Here is a 25,842-nt window from a genome sequence, read left to right on the forward strand (position 1 = left end):
TCAAACCATTGGCAATTAACAACCCTGGTCTTTGCTAACCTGGTGGCTTTTAAAAAACTACATCTGTAGCCACAATCAGGTTTGAAGCTGTGAGAATAATAGCATATTTTTTAAAATTCTGGACCTAGACAAACAAGCGTCCTTTTTAGAGCAAGGATGTCCTCTGTGTTTTGGAGGCTGAGGCAGGGAATGAATGGAAAGTCCAAGCAGCCTCCATCCCCTTTGCTAGATTCTCCAGCAAGCTGTCAAGATGCTGGCCTACTTATGACTGAACATCAAGATCTTTTCTTACAGGTAAAGTGTTTGATATACATTTTTCTATTCTGGAAACACGAGCGGTGGCCTTTTTAGGTCAGATATATAGGTCTACATTATGGATGGCACACGGCGCCTGCTTTTGTAAACTGATTGCTATACTGTCCTTGCTTCCCCTAGAGCAGAGAAGATGTTCAATCCAAGCAGGCATCTTTCTGCTAAACGACCTTTGCTCAGCCTTACTCTTGTTATAACTTCACAACATGTCTACAGCCTTGGATTAAACTAGGCTTAGCGTCTATTCGGTAATTCCTTGAGCAGTGGATTTTTTTATTTAAAGCAATACAGAAGAACTCTGCTTTGTTGCCAGTACTAGGGGGACGGTTTTATGAAGAGACATAATTTGACTTAGAATATTCCCACTTCTTGTAACAGTGTGCTGTATTTTAATAGAGTTCCCATATATTATGCAAACTAAATGTTTTACAGACTTGTCACAGATGGCAGTTGGAAGTGACTATTGGACGATCACTCCTTACCACTCTCTTCTTAAAAACGACGAGTTTGATTTGCTTCCCCATGATCCCTAAGTTGAGGCGCATAAGCCATACAGTTAAGAAAAACTTCTAAAGAGTTATGCAGGGGTGGAAAAATAGAATGTTCTTTAAAGAATGACTAGGAGAAAATGTCTTCGTATGTGGTTTGTGAAAGACAGAATTTCATGCCTCTACTAAGAAGTATTAATTTTTTACTATATATTATGTATTGTGCTGGCAGGGAGATGGGGGAGGGAAAGACAAACATGTCTGAGAGCTTTGGAGGCTGTTTATTTCCTACAGAGTTGAGGACTTCTCATTAGCAAAATTGTAGGTCAAATTTTCCAGTCTTAGTTGTCTCTTTTAGGTCCTCCCAGACCAATTTTGGAGCATCCCCCAAACTGCATGTTTTCTGGAATCCATTTTCTACTTCAGATACCATTCACATCTCCCTTTGCCAGCAGCTCATGGCCGTCTGACCTCTATTGCCTGAAAGCAGAGCCTTTCCCCCATTTTTATTTATTACTCCTGTTTCCAAATCTGGTCACCATTAATATATCCATGGAGTTTAGCTTATTTATTGAATAAGCCACCTTTTGTTTTAGTGAGTACAATTTGGCTGAAAGAAATTCAGCCAAAGCTAGTTCAAGTAGAAATGAGAGTTGTTGATGAGACACAGGGAAATTTCATAGAAATCGGGAGGACAGGAAATACTCTAATGCCAGGGCCTCATGGAAGATGAAACTGGAGAGTGACTGGACCTAACAGCTCTGGGAGCCTCAATAGTCACAGAATCCACAGACTTCATCTGAATGTTTTATCATCATTATGCTTTGGCCATCTTTTATGTGTCTTTAAATTTTGGCCCTGCACCAACCCATCCAATGTCTCACAATCCCAGATCCAAATTCCTTGGAAGCAAATCTATGGGCCTGACTCACCTTTTCTCTTTATTTCCCAGGTCAGTGGCCAGCCCATGGTTGATCCTTCTTTGAGTTAGGTGTTCACTGCTGGTCCAATCAGATGCAGCTGGATTGGGGTGCCTTGGGGGAGAGTTTGGAGGAAGAGTCACACACAGAGAATCAGAGGCTATGGCCAGTGACAGGTGGTTTGAGAGAGGAGTGTGTGTGTATTCTGTAGGGTAAAGTAGTCACATTTGTCTCCAGGGACTTTTATGGAATAGCTAATGTGGTATTTGAGCAAAGGTAGAGTTTTTGGAAGAGGCTAAAGGTGGGCATGGTGGTTTTCACTTATACTGAAATCATATTGAATAAGCATTTCTCATTTTGCCCAGTGTCTATTTCTGACAACAATTAGAAAGTGGAAGACTTAATACACATGTTCAGTGTGTAGGTGTGTGTGTGCATGCACACGTGCTCATGTGCTCATGTGCACATGCAGTGGGAACAGGAGAGGAAGCAGTATAAACTTTTAGTGCCAAAAGAGACCTTAGAGATCCTGTGGCCCAATCCATACATTTCACAAATGAAGAAATCCAGGCTCCTAAAGTTTACGTGGCTAGCTTAAGGGCATACAGCTATTAAGTGGCAGAAAAGAGACTCAGATCTCTTGAGTCCTCATCCAATGAGCTTTATAACCCAGCTCTATTACAGTTTTGTCTCCAGAAAGAAAGTCTTTATTAATTGAAACAGGGCCAAGTATATAACATACTTTGTCATCCTGTGGTTTGTTTATTACCTTTCAGGTCCTAGCTCAAAGGTTCCACCCCACAGGTCTACCTGACCACTGCCTAAAGTCAGTCCCACTCCTAGTCGCCAGGTAGTATTCCTTTTACAGCACCATTATTTCTATTACATCATTATTTTCATAGCTTTATATATCACTTACCCAATCTTTAATCTCCTTGTTTGTTTTCTCATTTTTCTCCTCCACTAAAGTAAGAGATTCCAGGAAGGTAAAGATTGTTTCTCTTCTTCACATCTGCATCCTCAGCCCCTGTAATTGTGCCCAGCACATAGTAGGCCCACATAAATAATTAATCATGCCTATGTGCATTTAGTAAATATAAATACTAAAACAATAAACATTTCCGGGGAACACAGACTCATTTTTGGTCACATATACTTCCTAATTATTGAGGTCAAGCGAAGTTTCATATTTCTGTGGTATTAAATTTCTCTAGAGGTCTCTACATATTTTTATATGCCATGTCACAATTTCAGGCTGAAACAAAACCCGGAATTCATAGCAAAGGGAGCCAGCAACATCTGATTCAGATGTGACTTTACCTGTGTGGGTGTATTCCATATAAACTGTGAGCGTGTTCATGACAGAGAGTAACTCGGCTTAGAGATGCTGTACTCCAAATATTCTCTTTGCCTGTGAATGTTCCTGTGAGTCTCTGACAGTAAGAACTGTTCATTCTTATTTCTGGTTCTTGGCAGCCTACAGATGCTTCCTGTTAATGCTCCTGGCAGGTTACTGGGGGGGGCCCTTGTTTATTGCCCTATCTATCAAGTCCTATTTATTTTTAAAATAAACTTTAAGTATATTGTAAACTCCCTTCACAAACAGATTTTTCCTCCTCTTTTACACTTGACAAGCCTCTAAAAGGAATAGTAACTCTGTCTCATAAATATTTGAACCTGAACCTTTTAGAAAAGAATTATACTTAAGGAACTCAAGAACAGGAATGGTTTCACTCTAAAATCTCCCTTCCTACTACTCATTTTCTCTCTTTTTCTCTTTCTCTCTGTCTTTCAATCCCTTCATTTCTTTATTGCGTTATCTCATTCCTGCTTCTATAATGCCCTCCTCTCCCCCCAATCATCCCACCCCAGGGCCAGTTCTCTAGTCAAAACTGCCATCCATATCTTGTTTAAATACTGCTTATATAATGTATATGTCCTTATCAAAAAGGTTAAAGGACAGGCCGGCCCGGTGGCTTAGCGGTTAAATGCGCGTGCTCTGCTTCGGCTGGCTGTGGTTCGCAGGTTTGTAACCCGGGTGCACACCAACACACCACTTGTCAAGCCATGCTGTGGCGGCATCCCGTATAGAGGAGGATGGGCACAGATGTTAGCCCAGGGCTAATCTTCCTCAGCAAAAAGAGGAGTATTGGCAACGGATGTTAGCTCAGGGCTAATCTTCCTCAAAAAAAAATAAAAAAAATAAAAGGTTAAAGGGCTTCCTGTTTCCAAGCTCATCAAGCCTAAGTATTTTACATGTCTTTTTTGGTCCTCCATCATGCAAACCTACTATTCCTTTCATCAGTAAACTTGACTATTTTCCAACACAAAGCTGATGAGAAAGAACATTGACATGGTAGACATAAAAGAGCTTGGAATTGAGAGTCATGGTGACTTGGATTCAATTCAAACACTACTACTTATTAGCTTATGGCTTTGAGGCAGTCTCCCAACTTCTCTTATTCTATTTCCTCATTGGGAAGGTGAGGACTAACAATACCTATTTGGCTAAACATTCCTGGTATTCTCTAAATATTTCCAGCTCTTTTCCTTCTGAGCACATGGTAGTATTACATTCCATCAGCACTTTTCAATTTAGACATGGTCATATGAGTTGTTTGGCTAATGAAATCTGAGTGGAAGTGATGTGTTTCACTTGTGAACAGAAGTGTGAACACCAGTGAGCACCCTCAATGAGGCAAATACACAAACATGTGTTGAGAAGGAGACTCCATCATTCTAGGATCTGGGCTGTCAACATTAAGCAGAGCCTTTTACTGATCCACATGGATATGTAGCATGAGATATTGGGGTTGTTTGTTACTGCAGCAAAACTTATCCTATCCTGACTGATACACTTACTGTGCAAAGTTGTTTGGAGGATCAGTGACAATGTATCTAAAGTAGTAACATAATATGTAATCAATAAATGGTAGCTGCCATCATCAGTAGCATTATTATGATCATTGTTACTATTGCTATTTTGTTAGATTTTTGCTATTTTGTATTTTGTTTTTTTCCCATTATCTTATTGTGCTATAAATATGTGTTTGCATTTCTGGCCCTTTAGTAAATTATAAGATCTTTGAAAAGGACAAGATACTTTGTGAGTCCTCATTCAGGCATTCTCAATTAGATATGGTACCTGCTCCAACTAAGCTCTACCATTGTATCATGAAAGCAGCTATAGAAAATACAGAAACAAATGAGTGTACAGTCATCCCTCAGTATCCATGGGAGACTGGTTCCAATCCCCCCAGATACCAAAATCCGCAGATGCTCAAGTCCCTTAGTTGGTCCTTTGTATCTGTTCAGCACCTGCGGGTTCAGCATCTGTGGATTCAACCAACTGCAAACCATAAACCAAGTACATGATCCACCGTTGGTTGAATCCGTGGATGAGAAACCTGCAGATAGGGAGTGCTGACTGTATTTGTGTTCCAATAAAACTTAATTTACAAAAAGAGGAGACAGACCATAGTTTGTCAACCCCTGATTTAGACTCTTTTCTTACTCCCCTCCCTTCTCCTTTTCCATCTTTCAGTCCTTGCTTGTCTCTTTCTTTTCTGAGTGAGACTGTATTCACTGCTGCCATAGGCAGATTTTTTTCCTCATGACAGAAAGGGCCATCAGTAGCCCCAAGTCTATGTTATAAAGGAAGTAAATTCCTTTCTCCCCAGCATTCTTCCTTGGGTAGTATGCCCACACTTGGACTAATCTCTGCTGACAGGACACAGGAATTCCCGATTGATCAGGCCTGAGTCATGTGACTCCACCTGTGATCAGAGAATGGTTGAGCCAGTGGGATTGATGAGCCCTTCAGAACCACCAGGGGTAAGGATGGAAGAAAGAGGGATGCTTGGTAGACACAACAGGATGCTCATGATAAGCCTCCTTTCTCTTACATACGCAGAGAGGCAGGAAAGAACCTAGTTCCGAGGGTCACACCTAGCAATTCTTCACTGAGTAGTAGACTTGATACTTTACAGCCAATCTCCCTGGTCATTCTTCAAAGATCTTCTGTGGGTCTGGAAACAAAAGTATTGGCTGGAATTTCTGATGTATTGGATGTGAGAAGCAGGAAAGAGAGCAATCAAAGAAGACTTGAGTTTCTGTCCTAAGCACTTGGGTGAGTAGAGGTACCCTGCATTTAGATGGTTAAAAATAATTTCACAAACTGTGTGTGGGGGGTGGGGGGACAGCAACATAGATAATCCCCAACTGGCTTGTAAGTATTTTTCTATTGATCTGAGAAAACTCAAAAAACTTTACAAAAGGTAATAAACAAAGCAATATGATGCTATATGAGTCAGGACTCTCTAGAAGGTATCCGAAGTCATCTCTGCAATATGGGGAACACCTGCAAATTCCTAATATGAAATGTTATAATAAGGGGAAAAAACTGATTCTTGTTATTTCTGGCCACATAAATTCTACCTAAAGGGCATCATTGGCTACCATGGTTATGTGCTGGGCACTCAAAAACTGAGTCAGTTTGATATACCAGTACTTCCTCTATTTTTACTTGGCTCAGAACATTTAATGAAATTATACAAATCCATGAAATCTAATATTTTTGTGTGATAAGATTGTGTAAGAGGAGGGGGTGGAAGAGAAGTTTGGAAAAATGTGGTGACAGATGGCAAGTGGGCTCAGGCACACAGCGTTCCTATATATAGGGGAGGGGACAATCTGGTTAATCAAGGGGAGGGGGGAGCATTTTTAAATTTAGATTCAAGTATTTTATATATTCAGCAACATCATTTACTGAAACAGCCTAGCTGGATAGAACTTTTAAATATTTTTTTTAGTTGGGGGTAGGTTGTGTGATATATGTTTTCAACAGTTTTACATATTCTTTCATTATGTCTACATTTAAAAATCAAGTGGTATCTATAGGCTTTGAGTATGTCTTGTAAGAGAGGGCTGAGAATATCTATTTCTAGAGAGAGTTCCTTCTGAGGAAATTTAGTGACATTTTAAAAATTAGGGTCCTCACAGCTAATTTAGCAACATTGGAAAATTAAAGTGAATGTTCACAACACAGAGGCCTATAGTTTAGTGGAATGAGCAACGGGAGGGCATTGAGGACACCTGAGATCAAGGCCTGATTCTACATAGGCCAGTGGAAAGTGTTACCTTGCACAAGCCACTTCAGCAGTTTGGGTCTTAATCTTTTTATTTTTAAAATGAGAGTTGGGAATAAATAATCTTTTGGGATATTTTTAGTTTTACATTTCCATTGTTGTAAGCTGTCTCTTAATGCTCGGTTAATTAGGACACTTTTGGTTGCAAGTAAGAAAAAGCCCCACTCAAACTGCCTTAAACTATAACAGGGAAAGTGTTGAGTGGACTTTAGGGTTGGTTTGATTCAGCAAAGGATATCTTTCCCCACTGTTCTTCTGCTTTCCGTGGTACCAGCCTCATGCTAAAGTTGGCATCTCTTCAGATCTCCAAATGCTTGTTACTGACTCCTAGTCAATGACCTACTTCTTTGTTCAGGTCTGGGTGAAAAGAGAAAATCACTTCCTGAAGCTGACTTACATGAATGAGAAAGTGTCTTTCCAAGAGATCTCTGCAAACCTGTCCTTGAATATCATTGGCACAAATTGACTTTTGTGCTCATCGCTGAGCATAGCCAGGGGATGGAGCTGCCCTGAGCCACAGGAGAGACTCCTAGAACCAGCAGTTAGCTCAGCAAGGAGGGTTGTAGTCAAATGATTGAAAATCAAGCTAGGGGGATATATGTTAGGGAGGCACCCACGAAGTCTACTAACCATTGCTTGGAACACCTAAGGTTCATGAATCTATGCAGTTAAATAAGAGCTAGGAAAAAACCCTAAAATTAATGACATAGAGGTTTTATACGGTAGCTATTATCTTATCAAGCTCATAGTAAGCATTCAACAAAGATGCATACATTGGGCTAACCTTATATCTGTTAAATACAGAGAACATGCCTCTTAGTTGACAACTAATTAACAAGAAATCGCAGGTAGTTCTGGGGTTGCCATAGTGACCAGAGGCCTACTGCAGTAAGCTTTTGTTTTAGCACAGTGGTTTTCAAACTTGGCTGCAAATTGGAACCACCTAGGGAGCTTTGAAAAATACTGTTGCCTGAGTCCCACCTCCAGAGATCCTGATTTGTTTGATCTTGGTGGGGACCCGGGCGTTTAGAGTTTTAAAAAATCCCAGGTGATTGTAATTCACAGCCGAGATTGAAGACTTCTGATTTAGATTTCGGGAATCTTAGATTTAGGAAATGTAAGTATGGGCATGCCCAAGTGCATTCTCCTGCCCCCTTCAGTCACGTCCAAGTTTTCCCTTGAACTCCTTTTTATAATTCTCTTCTCCTCTACTCTAAACTAGTATCTGCTAGATTCTCCTGTCTAAGCTGGGACTCCCAGAGATACCACATGCTCTGCATTACAGTATGAAAAAAACCCTGAATGTGAGGGTGGAAACCAAGAGTGGGGAAGGCCTACTGTCAATATGGTGTGTTAGGAGAGAGGGACAAAAGGGTGGATGAGAGAAAACAAGAAGTAATGCAAAAAGCCTTTCTCTCTGGCACGGGATGTGGTTGGAGATGCACATTTAGGCATTCTCAGACTCAGATTCCCACACAAACACCCATACACATACAGACACATCATCTGAAATTCTTCCCAGCCTCCTCCCTGCTCAGCCCACTGCCAACCGCTTGCTTAGAATATTGCTACAAATTCATAAAACACCTAAAACAAGAATAAATGAGAAATGGCTGTGTTGATTCATTCACTCTCACATTCATTTATTCATCTATTCTATAAATATTTATTGAGCACCTACTATGTGCCAGGCACATTGCCAGATGGTGAGTGAACAGTGGTGAATAAAATAGGAGCTTACAGCATGTACAAAGGCTCTGGAATCTGGAAAGTATTTGGAGTGTGTGAGATGGGGCAATGATTATCTTGTGTACCAGTTCTTTGAGTCTCTGTACCTTGTTTGTTGAATAGGTACTTGCTGAATGAATGAATACCTGAATGTGTTACTGAGAGAAGACCAGAGTGACTGGAGCATGGTAAATGTGGGAATGGGTAGGGAGGAACGGAATGATATTTAGGTTGGAAATATGGGCAGACATTGGTTACGCTGGGCCTTGTGGTCTAGGGTTTTAAAAAAAATGAGACATCATATTCTGTGCATTGGAAAACCACAGCATGATTTCAAACAGGGAATGATAAGGTCAGGGAAAGTCTTTCTGAGACCAGAGGGATTAAAAAAACCCATTTGGGAAAAGAATAGATGGAAGAATGTTCCAGAAAGAGAGAACAGACTGTGCAAAAGCTTTGAGTCAAGGAGGGTATATATATTTGAGGGACTAAAAGGCGCTGTTGTCTAGTGAAGTGAAGAGACAAGTAAATAGAAGAATATGTCATAGAGTAGTAGATGTGTAGCGGATGCAGTTGGCACTAAATCTTATAGGAGTGTAGAGGAGGGGGTGTCTAACCTAAACTTGGGAGGCCAAGAAAAACTCCATATGGAATGATGTACCAGAACCAAATCTAGAAAAGTGGGTTGATTTAGGAGAAGGAAGGAAGGGAATGGCAAGTGGAAATGGAAGGGGAGCAAGGATGTTGCAAATAGAAAAAGGTGAATCTGCAAAGGCATAGACAGGTAAGAAAGCATCTTAAAATTTAGAGTAAAATCTTAGTTATAGCATAGAAATCAAATTTAACTTTAAAAGTTTATAGATGCTTACAATATGCCAGGCAGCCTGATATGCATCCTAACAATAATCATTTGAATTCAGTATCAATGAGGCAACTCAGGTGAAGTTACTTGCATAGGATCCAACAGTTGGTAAGTGGTGGTGTTGAAAAAAGGACCCAAGCAGTCTGATTCCAGAGCCCATTCTCTTAGCTCTTCTGTTTTGCTGCCTCACTGACCAAGTCAAAAAATAAAGAAATGGGGCCGGCCCCGTGGCTTAGTGGTTGAGTGCGTGCGCTCCGCTACTGGCGGCCCGGGTTCAGATCCCGGGTGCGCACCAACGCACCACTTCTCCGGCCATGCTGAGGCTGCGTCCCACATACAGCAACTAGAAGGTTGTGCAACTATGACATACAACTATCTACTGGGGCTTTGGGGGGAAAAAAAAAGGAGGAGGATTGGCAATAGATGTCAGCTCAGAGCTGGTCTTCCTCAGCAAAACGAGGAGGATTAGCACGGATGTTAGCTCGGGGTTGATCTTCCTCACACACAAAAAAATAAATAAATAAAAAAATAAAGAAATAAAAGGAGGGAGGCCCAAGGAAATATGGACTAAAATATATATTTCTATTTTTCCATATTTTTTCTGTTTCTGGAAATTATCTCTTTCCCATAATTAAAATCCAAACCAGATAAAAGAGAATAGATGATCAGACACATTAATAATAAGACAAAGACCGGAAGAGAAATTCACTTGAAGGCAAATCAGATACAAACCTAGGAAGCTGAGAAAAGTTAATAGGATTGAAGCCCACACCATGCAAAGGACACTTAATGTTTTTCTGTTGTAGTTAACCCCTGGTGTCACGTAGGATTCTATAGAGGAAGAAAAACATTCCTTTTGTTCATTCTCTGTCTTGCATTGTACAAATTTATTACCATAAAAGTAAGTCAACCACAATTTACAAGCAACAATTGGATGTGGAATATTTAGAGAAATGAAAGTATTTTAGATTGGTTAAGTAAATTAAGGTCATCATCAGAGGAATAGTTACTGACATTGGAAAATGTGATATTTTCAGAGAAAAAAAGTGAATCATAAAACATATTACATATTAAAGCATAATTTTTAGCAAAGCAACAAAACCAAATAGACATATTTGGAAAAGTGTTAGGAGTACGTATTCTTAAATGTGAGTACTGGTAACTCTTGTGATAGACTATAGATGACTTTTAAATTTTTCTATTTAAATATTGAGTTTTCTACCTTTCAAAAATATGAATATCTTACTTTATAAATAGAAAAAAACTATAAAAATATCAAAGTACTTTAGTCCTAAAAGTACAGATGAAAATATTATTAGCTTTAGTCAACACTGTATGTCTTCAATATTCATTCCTTCTTTCTCATTATTGTCCTAATTCTCCTTTACTTTTCCCATCTCCCTCACTTCATGCATTTCTTTTGGGATAAGCTGATTTCTCTCTTGATTTGGGCATGGGGTGTGTGGTGTGGCTCTAAGCCTAACAATGCAATCTTTTCCCCCGGCCAAGTTAAGTGGTTCAAGTAGGGGCAAGTGACCCACGTCAAGCCAATGAGGCATGAGAAGTGGTTTGCTGGGGGAAGCCAGGAAAGAATCTTCCTCACTCATCTGAAAGAGCTTCTTGAAACAATCCTTCCTCTTCCCATTACGTGGATGAGGAAGCACATAGCCCAGACAGCTTTTGGCAGCCATGTTTCATCCATGGTGGGGAGCCTGCCTTACAATGAATCAATGCCTTGAAAGGCAGGGAGAGAGTTGGAAGAGAGCTAGGTCCTTGATGGCTTCGTGCAGTTGCTGAATCAAACCCACCTGGAGGGAAGCCCCACCTGTGGACTGTCAACCTATAATAAAGCACACATCCTCTTTATTATTCTATTCCAGTTTGAATTATTTTTTGTTTGTTTTTTTCTGTTAATCGTAACCAAGCACATTTTACCTCCTTCTCTCTGCGTTATCCTTGTCCTGGAAGGTTACTATCAGGTAATTCAAAACCTTTCTTCTAGCTTACTAAAAATTATTTGATGTCACAGGTTTTGTTTTGCTTGATTTAGCTGGTATATTCTAGAACTGTGCTGTCCAACACAGTATCAACTAACCATATGTGGCTATTTAAATTTAAATTAATTAAAATTAAATAAAATTCAAAATTCATTTCCTTGGTGATACTAATCACATTTCAAATGCTTAATAGCCACATGTGGATAGTGGCTACCATCCTGGCCAGCACAGATATAGAACATTATCAGCATCACAGAAAGTTCTACTGGATAATGCTGTGAGAGAGAGAGAGAACATTAGATGAGGAGACACGTATTCTAATGTCGCCCTTGCCAGTGAACTCACTGTATTCCCTTGGGTAGGCCTCTTCCCCTTTCTTAGGTCTTTTCATTTCCTCTAGAACAGAGAGGCTGGACTATGAGCCTTTGGGTGGGGGGGCATCTTTTCTAGGTTCAATATAATGAAATTCTAAGTGCTTTCTTTTGATTTTTAACATTTGTAGACTTTTCTTTATTCTTTAGGGCTCAGCTGTGAGCTCTCCATCAGATCATATTTGGATATCAAATATTGAGAACCAGGGCTAAAAATCCAGGACAGTTTCATTTTTTTTCTTCCAGCAAAATAATCCAACGCGGATTTAGTGGCAGGTAGGTATGGGTTTAAACAACGTATGGGCCAATTTCCTTTACTTAGTGTCATAGCAATAGACTAACACAGAATGAGGCAGTCATCTTGAATATGTGTCACCACTTCATAAGTGTATGCTATTGGCTACCAAAAGAACTAGCAAAGGCTATTGCAGGGAGAGAACACAAAATCTACATATTTCTATGAAAACAGCTCATTATGCATGCCCTCTTGATAGTGAACTCATATTTTATTTTTAATTCATTCATTATTATTCATTTATTCATGTAAACATTTGAGTATCCACTATATACCAGGTAGTGTATATATATATATATATATATATATATATATATATGCTTGATTCTGAAGATACAGCAGTGAACAAGACACTTGTTCTCCTTGCTTTCATGGTGATTCTAGTAAGGAGATATAGCAGATATCAAGCAAATAATTCCAGAAATAGTTATTTACAATTGTAGTTAAGGCTATAGAGATGATACCCTGAGGGCCGTAAGAGCATATACCATGGTGACTTGATCTGGTTTGGGACATTACAGAAGACAACTAGGGAAAAATGTTCCCTGTCGCATTCAAGGACCCAAGAGTGTAGTAGGAGCCTGGAGTGAGAGTGTTTATAAGAGATGAGGCTAGAGAACTAGACAGGGGCCAGTTCACGTAGAGCCCTGTCAACCATGGTCATGAATTTGGGCTTTATTTTAAGCTCAACGGAAAACCACTGAGAGATTTTTAAATAATAGGAGTGGCATGATCAAGATGCATCTTAAACACATTCCCTCTGGCTGCAGAGTGGGGAAGAGATGGGTGGGAGGTGCACATTTGAAGGCAAGTGGGCTAGCTAGGAAAGTATCATCACAGTTCAGGTGAAAGATTATGGTAGCCTGAGCAAGGGAGCTTGAATGGAGAGGGAGAGAATGGACAGATTTAAGACATAGACAGGAAGTCAAATCAATAGGAAGTGACTGATTGGATGCAGGAGTCCATGGAGAGGGAGATGGCAAAGAGAGTCTTCATTTCTTGCTTGAACCACTGAGTAAGTGAAGGGCCATTTCTTACATCACAGTGGATTTGGTGAACAGTGATTATGAGTCCAGCTATGGATCTGAGAGTTCTATAAACCAAACAAACCATGTTATTGTTTTTACTATTGTCATCAAAGCAGTTATTTTCATGACTTTTATGTGCTTTTAATAAATGTTTATATTCTTGTAATAAAGAGACCACTTGGTCTCTAATATGGCAGTTTATTTATTACTTTGATTAGAGAGAAGAAAGCGAAGCTGTTGTGGTTTCAACTTTCTCTCTGTTCTCAAAGGAGAATAAAGAGATGAGAAACGGAAGAACTAAAGAAATGACCTTATTCTTTCTTTTTCTTCTGCCTGGAAGACACACAAGATAAGCAATGAGGAGTTATAATTGATAAAGTAATTATAGAGAGAGGCTGCTGGAGGTGAAAAATGAGACTCCTATATGAAGGTTATCTTTTCTTCCAGCCTAAGAAAAATCTTGTCTTCCATTTCCCTTTTCTAAGTCACTGAAAATTCCGCCTGATGTATCTAGATCCAAATTAGCACTGAGCATCACCAATTTTAGAGAAAATGATTTAGCTCCTGCTCATGTTGTTATTATTAATGATTTTTATTCTTTCTTGAGCAGTAGCTTGGTTTTTTGTTTGTTTCTTTGTTTGCTTTTGTTATGTTTTTTACCTTGTGGATGCTGTGTATTTTAAAGAAATAATTGGTCCTTCTTCACTTTTACTGCTAGGAAGCTTAAATTCAAAACAGGGCTTCCTCTGTATCACTTGATGGTTTGCATTTCATGTTCAAACTTCACATCAGGCTCATCTTACTTTGCTTATTTGGCCTTTTATCTTTATGATGTAAAGTTTATTGTTTCTTTCTAATATTGCTTGCCTAGAATTTGATTGTTTAGAGCTTAGGCTCTGAGAATCAGAGATGAGTCTGAATCATAGTTCTTCAACCTTACTAGAGGTATGACATTAGTTCAATTGCTTCACTTCTCTGAAATTTGGGTTTTCACCCATAAAATAGAGATTACTGTAACACGGACCTATTAGCACTCTTATGAGTATTAAATAAGACCTTGCATGTAAAGGCTCAGCCCAGGGTTTGGCATGTAAAAAGACCCTCCTCCAAATAGCTATTAATACAGTACAGTCATGCGCCACATAAGGACATTTTGGTCAATGATCAACAACATACATGATGGTGGTCCCATAAGATTAGTACTGTATAACCTAGGTGTGTGGTGGACTATACTACCTATGTTTGTGTAAGTACACTCTAGGATGTTTGCACAACGACGAAATCACCTAACAATGCGTTTCTCAGAACGTATCCCATAGTTATTATATGACCATCAACCATCATCATCATTTTTATCAACTCCTATTCTCTTGTTATATTTTATCTGCTTTCTTTTAATCACCCTTTTCCTCTTCTTAGATTAAATATATTTTGAAACAAGACAGGGTACAGAATAGAGAAGTAAATAAGGCAAGTATGTACACTTTATCTAGACCCCAAAGGTAAAACTGATGAGCTGGGGATGTTGCTGTGTATCTGGTATGGAGCGCATACTAGGACTCCATGGTAGATGAGAAAATTTCAGATGACTTCTAGAAAAAAAGGGATACAACACAAATGATTTATGAAATTGGGCTATGGGAGAAAGACAGGGTAACATTATTTCTTAGTCTAGGGAAAAGATCTATAGCCTACTCATGATCAGGGATTTAAAATAGACGTAGTCAGCCAACTGATGGGTAGCCCCAGTGACTATAGAAGAGAGAAATTGGGCTTCAGTGCTATAGAAGGCATATGGATTAGAGATAAGGTGACATGACAGTGATCCTTTCATCCATGCCTCCATTTTCATTAGCCAACTGAAATAGAATAAGAAAAAAACTTCAGGGTTGTGAAATCACAACCAAAATGTGTTATTTTAAGAAACACTTAGAACTAATCTAAATGGTCTATATCTGAGCCACTTTAATTTGCATTGGACTGAAACTTGGCATGTTTCTCAGTCCAGATGTAATTTATTTAAATTCCTTTAGTTGTTTTTCAATTTAGAAATATGCATAGACATAAAATCTTGCATGTCTCAAATTTTTTCCTACACATTTGTAAATTAAAATTAGCTAAATTATTAAGTGGATTGTTCTTAAACTGAACAAACTGATGGCTTTTATTTCTAATGCCAAGAAATGAAAAATGTGGTAATCAGGGGAATGAGGGATTTTCTGGTGGTACTTTTGGCCTGAATGTGGGATTCACCCCCTTGAATGGGTTTCTCAAGTAACGTAATAACATGAGGTATATGTGAGTTTTTGTTTTTTAAGACTTTTATAATCATTTGGACAGACACAGGGAGGAGTCATACTTCACAGGATGTAGTTTTCCATCAAGATATCCCCATTGAACATTTCTGTCCTCAGTCATTCTCTTCCTGAGCCTCTAAAGTATTTCTCTCTATCCTTTGCCTCTTTGCCCCCCACTGTTTTTTTCTTCCCTCCAGGTTTCCACCTCATTACATCCTCAATCCCCCTTTCCTCCCTCCCCCTGCCTTTTATTATGCAGGGAAATTTGCTGAATATTCTTGGCTATTCAATCATTCTGAATGTTTCAGCTTTCACTCCAATTATTTTCACTGAGCCTTTCTTCTGAATAAATGTGGGTTTCTCCAAGGGGAGGAGTTCTGGTGAATAGGATTTTCTGTCTTTTTTCACAAATGTGCATATACATATATAGTGTATTTGAAATGTGTGTCTTTAGGGGTTTGGCCTGAATCATGGTTTGAACACCCAAATGCTTAGGGTATCTTGTATTCATGAAACTGGGTGGGCTAAGAGGATCATGGTATAGTCCTTTGTCTTTTGAAATATTGTGCTGGCATAACTAAATGGCTGAGCAGAACATGATCGTGGGCCACATGAGTGATCAGTTTATAACTCCTGGCTTATAAGAACCCTGAAGAATTCCAGCTGCAATAGTCAATGCTTTGGGTTTATCTCTGCTTTGATAAAAAATCTCCAATGGATTTCTATTGCAGGGGGTTCTATGAAGGTAGGAGCTTGGTTTGATGTGTATACTGCTGTCTCCTCAGGGCTTAGGCCAGTACATGGAACATAAAAATTTGATTAATACATGAATAATACAGGTTAAAGTCTTCATCAGTCAGGATAGACTGGGTTATGCTGCAATAACAAATAGCCCTCAAGTCTCAATTGCTTTAAGAAAAAAATATTTCTTATGTACTATGTATATCCATTATGGGTTGGTAGGGGTAGTAGAGGGGCTCTGCTCTGTGTAGTCACTCAAGGACCCAGGCTGATAGTGCAGCTAGTCCCTGTTCCAGAAGCAAAGAGAGATCTGGAGGGTGTCGCTTCAACAATTATACACTCCAGCCTCAAAGCAATACCATCAGTTCTGTTGATACCTCATTGGCGAGAACTTTATGGCCCACACAACCCTAAAGTGATCAGGAAGTGCAATTCTACCAGGGGCAGAAGGTGGAAAGGCCTCACATCTTTGAAAGGTACAAGAGTAGTTTTGTTTTGAATTGGGAGAATGGACTAAAGTCTTAAATGTTAATATCTGTTGATGCTTACATTATTAGGACAATTGATCATTGCCTTTTATGCAACAGACTACAAAGTATGTGGAAGAAAAAAATGGAACAGTGTTGATATCTTGTTTCATTATATATATATAAAGTCACTTAAACCTGAAAAAGCAGGTCTTTCTTCCAGTCTTTTTTTTTTCTAATTTTCAACAATGCCTATCTCAGTGCCTTGAATGTAATCCATTAGCACATGTTTCAAGTTTATTAAATTGAATTGAATTGTAGGTAGGTAACTATGTTGAGCCTTAATTTAATCCCTAGAAATGAAGAACATAACAGTTACAGTTTTTCAGAATGGTAACCTTTATTAGCAAATGTGAACTTCCTTTTAATTTTAATGCATTAGCATAGCAAAAACAAAACCAAAAAAATCATGAGGCAAAGACTATATTCCACACTTCTACATTTCAAATGCCTGGAACGTACTTAATATATGCCTCGTGAATGAATAAACAATAATTTTTTGAGATCATCTTAATGTTCAAGAAATAAGAAAATGTAATGGTTAATTTTGGGGGGTTGTTTTTTCCATAAAGTATTTTACCCAGGAGTTTAAGAGATGGGCTCTTGAGCTAGATCATTGGGGTTTGAGACCTGCTCTAACACCTACTAGCTATATTACCTTAAGCAAGTTTCTTAATCTCCCTGTCCCCTCTCAGGTTCCCCATCCATGAAATGGAGATAATAATAATAATACTTATCTTATGAGGTTAGTAAAAAGGATTAACTTACACCTTACAGGCAATATACTATAAAGTAGTGCTAGCACATAGTGAGGGTTTAATAAGCATTAGCTGTTGCTACTGCTATTAGTATTATTTTTGTCTTGATATTGCGCAGTTGGTGTAAACTTTCTGTATATACTCACCAACACAATAATAATAAACCACAGAAATGAAACACGCAATACCAACTAGAACTTTGACGTTCTTGACTTATTTTTAACTGTAAGATTAGCATTTACTGTTACCTTGAGATTTGTCTAGTGGTAAGGTTTAATAAACAGTTGTTATGTTACAAAGAGCTATTATGTGTGTATTGTGCAGTGCGAAAGACCAATGGGAGAGACTGATGAGTCTAAAGGGTCCCTCACTTTCTCACTCTGTGTAACAGGAGAAAAGAGAATGGCTTCCAAATACGCATTGCCGCATGGAAACTTCTTTATAATGCCTGCGAAGAGCAAGAGTATTCTGAGGCATTTGAAAATATTTTCAGGGAAGGAAAATTATGAGAACTACCTTGATCTTGAAAACAACATGAAAGACTAGACAGCATGATCTATTATAGTGGAGATCCGTGTCCCCAAACATCTAACACACACTAGGTGCTTTATAAGTGATTCCTGAAATAACTGAATGAGTATTTCTGAGGATCATTGCCAGTGCAGTCTATAAGTGAAAACTAGGTCACCTTATGTGCATCATTGATGGCAGGTACCATTACACTATATTTCCAAAGAAGAAAGTGTTCAAACCATGGCACTAGGAACGCAACATTGAACTTCTGAGTATTTCCTCTCTCCATCCCAGCATGTTATTTGAGGGAGAGGAAAATTTAAAATAAAGTGCCTTGAGCATATTTCTTTGTCAAAACCCAGTGTTTGATGCTGAAAATGACATATTTCTATTCATTAAACATGTTCAAGAAACTCAGAAGGTTTTTATTGGGCTTATGCATATAAACATCTATATTGTATTCCAGATATACCATATTCCCAGATTTAGCTGCCAAAACAATCAATAGACTTAAATTTATATAAACCTAACAATATTTTTGGTTAACTTACTGGTTAAAAGAACATTAAGAGGTAAGAAATGGCTTATATTTCACTTTCTCATTTAGTGTTAGAAGTATAGCACTCATTAACACTATCAATATTTTGCAGAATGCTTTTTTCTTTTGTTTCTCCTTCCCTCTTTACTCTTTTGGCAAATGAATGGTATCAGTAAAACGTCTAACATAGCACACCAGACAACAGAGTGTTAAAGTGCTGCTTGAGTTGTTGAAGAGTTAGTCGGCAGGTATTACAATTCACCATAGCTGTAATAGAGGGTAATGTCACTTTAAGACATGTGATACTTTACAGAGGAGGGATGTATTGAAACAGACTACTGCTACTTACAGCGCCGTATAGCAGCCCGGCTCCTACATTTTGCTGCCTTACTCTGCCCCGAATGCACTGGAGTGGGGATGGTCCGTCATTAACTATAAACTGATTCTCATCAGGAAACAGCACGTTATCTCACCATCACTTCAAAGGTCTCGTCAGGCAGAGGTGACGCCAGGAGATGATTTAAAGGTGAAAATGACAAGGTTTCCACCCCTCAAACCTTGGCTCCTTTTCTGACAATACAGTCTGAATGAACCCGATGTCTTCTTTACTGTGGAAATAGCATCGGAAGAGAAAAATATATTTTTAAATCCTGATAAAGAAGATTACTGGGAAGCTCTTTTTAAAAAATCTCGAATTGTGGCACAAATGGATTTTAGAAAGTGTTAGAGCTTTCCAATGAACACTAAGAGAGTACTCTGCTCTTGGCTGGATTTTTCAGGTAAGAAGCCTGTTTAAGGATTTAAGATTCAGAAAGCAGATTTGTAACCTATTCAGTGATCTCTAGGGAACTATGTAAGGCTGGATGCATTATTTGGGGGGAAACACCTATTAACATAGAGACAACCTCTTGGTGAGAGAGTAAGCAGTAAGAGGGAGATGCGAGAACCCTGGAAGTAATGCTGAGAATTAGAGAAAGTTAAATGGAAAAAAGAAAAAGAAGGAAAATATTGCAAACATCAAGTCACAGTAATCTTTTTGAGTGCTAAGATCTATGCGGTTGAAGAAACAAGCAAGAGAAAGCAGAGTCATTGAAAAACTGTTAAGTTTTGATTGTGGTAGCCTTTGTTCAAGTTGAGATGAATTTCTAGTGCATTTTAACTGAAATTCACAAGCAGTCAATGCTTGCCACAGTCACCTCTGTTTTGCCTTTCTATAATTTGCAGGGTATTTTGAAAAGGCCCCAAAATGCATTCATTTTTAGGATTCACAGGAGGGGGGTTGCTATTTATCTCTACTGAAGAGAATGAATCTATATTATACTGATACTTCTGAGGACAACGAGGCTAAATCTGTTGTATACAAAAGTAAACAGTGGGCAGTGAAACTAATTATAAAGTGAATGGTCCATCTGAATCACAGACTGGAGCATGAAAGGCACCATGCTGTTGAAAATAATGTTTTCCTACTTTGCACTTAATTACGGTTGTCACCATTTGCCTATTACAGTCCTAAAACCTTTCTCAAAGACTATGTCTCTCTCCTAAAACCCATAAATTATCCTGTATTATGCCTGTATACACACACACACACACACACACAAAATGTATATTTTTGCTTTCTGAACATCACAGTTTTTGAAAGAGTACCAATTTCCATGAATAAAGAAGCCACACTGGGAGGTCACTAGCAGCTTTTAAATGTATGGTTGAAATACTTGAAGTGTATGATTTGACAGTGGAAAACAAAAAGAAAGAAAGAATCTTGGTCCCAAAGCTCTCTCTATGTAAGAGAAAAGCATATACTTAACTGGATTCTTATGTAGAAAAGGCTTCTATATCACTGGCTGAGTAAGGACGATTCCTCAAGTTTGATTAATTTGGCAATATGAAATGCAGCATAAGGTGTTGTTTGAGAAATTGGACAATATGTAGCGCAGTTGAGCTTTTGTAGCTCCTAAAATCCTTATAGGTGCAGATAAGACTGTCAAAGTTTCAGCGCCTGAGAAAAGGTGTATGTTCATCCATAAATACATACACCACCTGTATATGCATATTCATCAACACTATACAACAAATCCCACAATAGGATCTTAGGAGGCAAAGCGATATTGTAAATTATAGCTCGCTCTAGGATAGAAACAGATCTTGCATCTGAAACTCATTCTGGCTGAAGACAATTCCTTCTGATTTTAAGTCCAGCCAAAAAGACCGGTTCTATCAGGAGATTACAACATGCCTCTGAGAAATGATTACTTAGTTTAGAAGACAGCATAGTGATTAAAAATTCATGACTATAGAATTAAAAAAAAAAGAATCCACTCTTTCCTCTCAGGCTTATGTCAGACTTGCAATGAAGTTAGAATGAGCAGGAGCATGCAGCTTTTCAATGCCTGGAATAACTATGGCTTAAAGATCATTGTGTAAAACAGGATGTTTAGTCAGGATACATGTTTCAAACTGCCTAACTGATCGTCAAAAACTTTCATGTATTTTTATATTTTGGCAATCCTTGGAGTTCATTTTTGCAGAATTTCAAAAATGAATTCATGATCTCTTAGAGCGTGCTTTCCCTCAATCTCACTTCATGGCATGACCTCTGCAGGGTCATTAATTCCAGCCAGCAAAGTAGCGAAGGGACATGACGTCTGAGACCCCCTTTCTCTCATCAGTGGGACTGACTGAGCTGGGGGCTCGAAGCCAGTGGTAATCCTTCCTGTTTAATGTTCTCTTTAGAGAATGGCAATGGTCTCTGCGATGTCCTGGGTCCTGTATTTGTGGATAAGTGCTTGTGCAATGCTGCTCTGCCATGGATCCCTTCAGCACACTTTCCAGCAGCACCACCTGCACCGACCAGGTAAGTCGGGAGCTGGCTCCACTGTAGCCTCCAGTCTCACCGCTGTCTCCTTAACAGATGGTTGAAGGCAAGTGACAGAAGTGCTATAGTGTGGGCAGCTTCCCTCTGAATTCCAAGACATATTGTTGGCTGGATGCTTTGGGGAAAGGGGGGATGCTAAAATGCCTTGGAGATATTTCTATTAACTCCTCAGAAAAGGTGATTTTCTCTAAGAGTCTCCTCACCCCCTTGCATACGTCTTAAAAAGTAGAAATCATTTGTTTTTGGATACTTGGCGACTAGCCAAATATTCTACAAAAGGTGGGATAACTTTCAAGACTTGCAGATTTTTTTAGGGAGGCAAAATATGATCTTTGCAACCAACAAAATACTGTGTGTATGTTCCTGGGATGCATTTTTATCTAGGATAGATACCATAATCTCGGTGTGTATGTGGCTAAGGATTTTGTGGGGATGTTAGTGCCAAAATTAACTTTGGAGATAGTTTGCCAGCGAAAAAGAAATTAAAAAGTAACTTACTATTTCTTGTCTGGTTTACTTTGTCTCCTTTCCCCTTTCTTCACTCTGTTCCTCCAGTATGCTCGGTGGCTTTTTTTTTTTTTTCTCTGTCTCTTGGCAGTTTCAGGGACAAGTTCCCTTTAGCTTGTTTTTTCCCCCCCATATTGAATTTTGAGCGTCTGATGCATTTTGCTTTCTTCGTTTTTCTGTTCAAAGTATATTTCGTACCCTTCCACGGCCTCACTCTTCAGTCTGGATTTTCCTCTCCTTCGTTGCCTCTCCAGCTTTCTCATTACTATCCCCCAGCTCGATTGTCCTTACCCGCCCTGGTTCTCCGAAGGATTTCCTTCCATTTTCTGTTTAGCTTCAGCCTTTGCATCCGTTTACTCCACCCTCCACCTTCATCCACCCCACTCTCCGCCTCCCCCTCCCACCCGATCCCCAAGTTCGGGCTCTGGGGACCAGTTGCGCGCCCAAGCTTCTGATCCTCACTTCTCAAGTGCTCCCAGCCCTCCATCCCCGTCTCCAAATCCATTCCTGGCCTCCTCCCATCCGCCCGGCTTCCTCCAGCTGCGTTGTCCAGCCTTTCCCTGGCTCTGCAGCCGGCCTGGGCACCGATCCTGGGCTCTTCCGCTTAGCCTTCAGAAACAACTCCCAGGACGCTGCTTGCTGCCTCCCCGGGTTCTGCTTCCTGGCTGGGGGCAGGATCCAGAGAGCGCGGGTGCAGCCCGGGGTCCTCTCGCGCGTCCGCACCAGGCTGCAGGCGAGCGCACCAGCCTGCCGGTTGCTGGAGCCCGGGTCGCCCCGGAAGGAGGGGTGTGTGGAGGGGCTGAGCTTGGGGCAGAGGCCGGGGGCTGCTTCTGGGCTCCTGCCACCCTCGTTCCCCACGCCCTGGGTCGCGGGGGGAAGGCGAGGGGGCGCTGGTGCCCCTGCAGGTGGGCATGGAAACCGTTCTGCCGCCGCTGTGCGCTTGTCTTGCTGCCTCGTGTGTCCTGAGCCTGGAGTGGGCATCGCCGGACTCGGAGGCTTCAGTGCCGAGGTGGAGGAAAAACAAATGTGGGTTTTGGAAGTCCCACGTTGCCTCCAGTCAATCACCAATCTGTTCTGGCAAAAATGTCTTTGGCTTGTTAAATAGTCATACAAATAACGTGGGAAATCTGCATTCATTGTAATACTTAACACTAGGAATACATAAAAATAACTATTGTGAGTCTTTTAGGCAAACTTTCAAGGTTAATTCGCATTGTTTGGCTTAGTCCTTATACAAGTAGGTGAAATCTGCCCACCCCTTTTGTCCTGAGGGATTAGGTGACTTGTCTGAGACCACACAGCCAATACTGCCATTGGAAGTCGGGCTGCTCAGATTTCACCTCCAGAGCCTGTTTCCCAAGTAGGGTATAATATCTCCTGGTGCACAGAAGAATCATGCCAAGTGGCCTCTTCGAGGAGGTGTGAGCCGCTTTGCATAATTTGTGAAAACTTTCAAGTTATGCCAATACCTGGACTCATTTGAACTGTGAAGCCATTCCGAAAACTGGCTATGGCAGCACTTGGTGATGGCAGGGCTCAGGACTGGCCATCTACTCTGTCACTTAACATTCGTGGCATGACCTTGGACAAGTCACTTTTCTTCTCTGAGCTCAATTTCCCATTTAAGGATATTGTGGGCGGTGTAAATAAAATAACCTTCATGAAAGTGCTTTGTAAACTGTAAAGCTCTTCATAAATATCAGGAATTACTGACATCTCCACTTAAGAAACTACAAACATGCATGTCAGGGATGTGGAATGAGTGAAGTTTTGCTGTACACACAGTTAATAATCCATACAGTCAGGACAAAAATGTTGTTTTTATTCTTGCTGTTGTTTTCTAATTATATGGTACCAGGCTAGACTATACCACCAAATGCTATGTGTCTTACTTTGTGCTCTATGCATATAGTCATGGAATATAGTGCAGTTTGCAATGAGCTTTCACATAGACTGTCTCTATTAATCAGTTAATATGAGATTTTTTTGGTGGGGGGTTATGGCTATGTTACTTGTAATAAGTAAACTCATGTCTTTATGAGGCTTATTATCAACATATTGTAATTTTAAACGGAGAAACACATCATTAGGTTCTGACTGAAATTAGACTCAGTATTTGTTTTCTCCATGGTCTACCCTTAGAAATTGCTTATTATCACCAATGCGTGGGTAATCCATACCCCAAGTCAGATACCCCAAGAAACTGCAGCAATGGAACCACTTTCAACCCCAAGTGCTTATACATTTGAAACTCACTTCAGATTCACTGATGAAATTAAAAAACTATAAATACTCCTTTCTAGATGCGGAAAGTTTAAAATGATATTAAACTGAAAGTCCAACAGTTCTGTGTAATACGTTTATTCAACTTTCTTGGGTTTTCTACAATAGCTGCCAAGATTAAAGCTATAGATCTTGGACCTAGCAATATTCTAGATTATTTCAGTCAGAAATACAATCTTCTTTAATACCATCTTCTGTTTTGATTTTAAGAGTAAATATATGCTCTTTTTGATGAGAGTTGTGATGTTTCCCTTTGTGGGTCTTAAATCTTCAGGGACACTAATGAAATGTGTATGAAAACAAGAGAGAAATCAGGGCCAGTTATCTGTGACAATCCACCCCTAAATGAGCAAATAAATAAATAAGTAGCTGGATAAATGAGCAAAAAAGGAAAAACATAATCTCATTTTCTCAAATCAGTTAAAACAAGTGACATGATGAGAAAAAATGAGACACCAGCAGACCCCGAGCTTTGCTACATTTGCCTAAGCTTGAAAAATCGCCTCTTTCATAAAGCAGAAGCAGGCAGACCCTGCATGCATACCAAGTATCCAGGAAATGTGAAAAATGACAAATCTTTCACTCAGAGCCCTGAATGGAGGGAGAGTGAAATCTTTACAGCCGCCTCCCCACCTGCTTAGGAACCGCTGGCCCCCCTCTCGTCAGCCTCTCACAGGCAGCTTCACCATCACCTATACAGGAAGATTGATGGTGCTCTGATCCAAAGCAGGCAATTTCAGTCTCTCAAGAAATAATCCACTGCACTGACAGATGAGTAGAATTTGACGTGATGTTGCCCGCGTTCATGCTGTGGCGCACCTGGAATGGCACCAGCCAGCCAGGGTCCTTTAGGGGAAATGGTTAGAGATTTGGGCCAATTTCTGCTGTCAAAACATGAAATCCGGACAGTGTTTTTGTGAGGCCGTGAATTTGTGGTCTGTCTTCTCAATGCAGTGGGTTTGTACACAAACAGAATGAGAACATGTTAAGTAGAAAACTGACTGATTTTAATGTATTCTCCTGCAGTCCCTAAGTACTTCCTATTTTTCATATTTATAGTATTAGAAATGCACCATTTATTTTCAGTTACTCACTAGTTAAGGAAGATTAAAACAGTCAATCAAATGAAAGCGAATTTTAAAATTACACAAATGAGTAAAATGTGCAATAGATTAACAGATTTGTAATATCAATAATTTAATATTTGGCTAAATCTAGTTTTTATTTTGGGAACGATGCAGGAAATTACCACAACAACTTGAAGAATACTTGTGCCTTTTAAAATATATATACAATAAAGCTATAAGGAGGACACAATTTAAAAGAGACAGACTAAACAGTGAAAACTCAATAGTGGTGTTCCATTGTTTCAGGCAATTAAAATAGACAGCTTCAACTCTTTGTAATCATCAGTTGTTGTGTAACAGGTAAAAAAGGATGAATGGTTTGCTAAATGTAACTTTCTAATTTAGGATTAGTTTTTTTTCCCCTATGGATGTATGAATCATGACAGCAATTTTAATGGTTACTTAATTTTGAGTGTGTGGGTGTGTGGGTATATGTGTGTGGGGGTTGTCCTTGAAACTTAATAAAACATGGATCATTTCAAAACACTTCAATGAAAAAAGATCCTTGAGATTCTTCAGTAATTTAAA

The 25,842-nt window shown here is 39.5% G+C and overlaps 1 protein-coding gene across 2 annotated transcripts in view; it reads left to right on the forward strand.

The window, feature by feature from the left end:
- Positions 1–21,258: 21,258 nt before the first annotated feature.
- Positions 21,259–25,842, forward strand: part of TAFA1 (TAFA chemokine like family member 1) — a 485,854-nt gene continuing 481,270 nt past the window's right edge. For both annotated transcript variants that reach the window (XM_087431306.1, XM_087431307.1), the window contains exon 1: positions 21,259–21,376. In XM_087431306.1, the coding sequence (XP_087287432.1) occupies positions 21,259–21,376 (118 nt within the window). The remainder of the gene's footprint in view (positions 21,377–25,842) is intronic.

Source organism: Ceratotherium simum, chromosome 5, assembly GCF_057802395.1.
Source record: "Ceratotherium simum simum isolate JZ-2026a chromosome 5, ASM5780239v1, whole genome shotgun sequence".
NCBI lineage: Eukaryota > Metazoa > Chordata > Mammalia > Perissodactyla > Rhinocerotidae > Ceratotherium > Ceratotherium simum.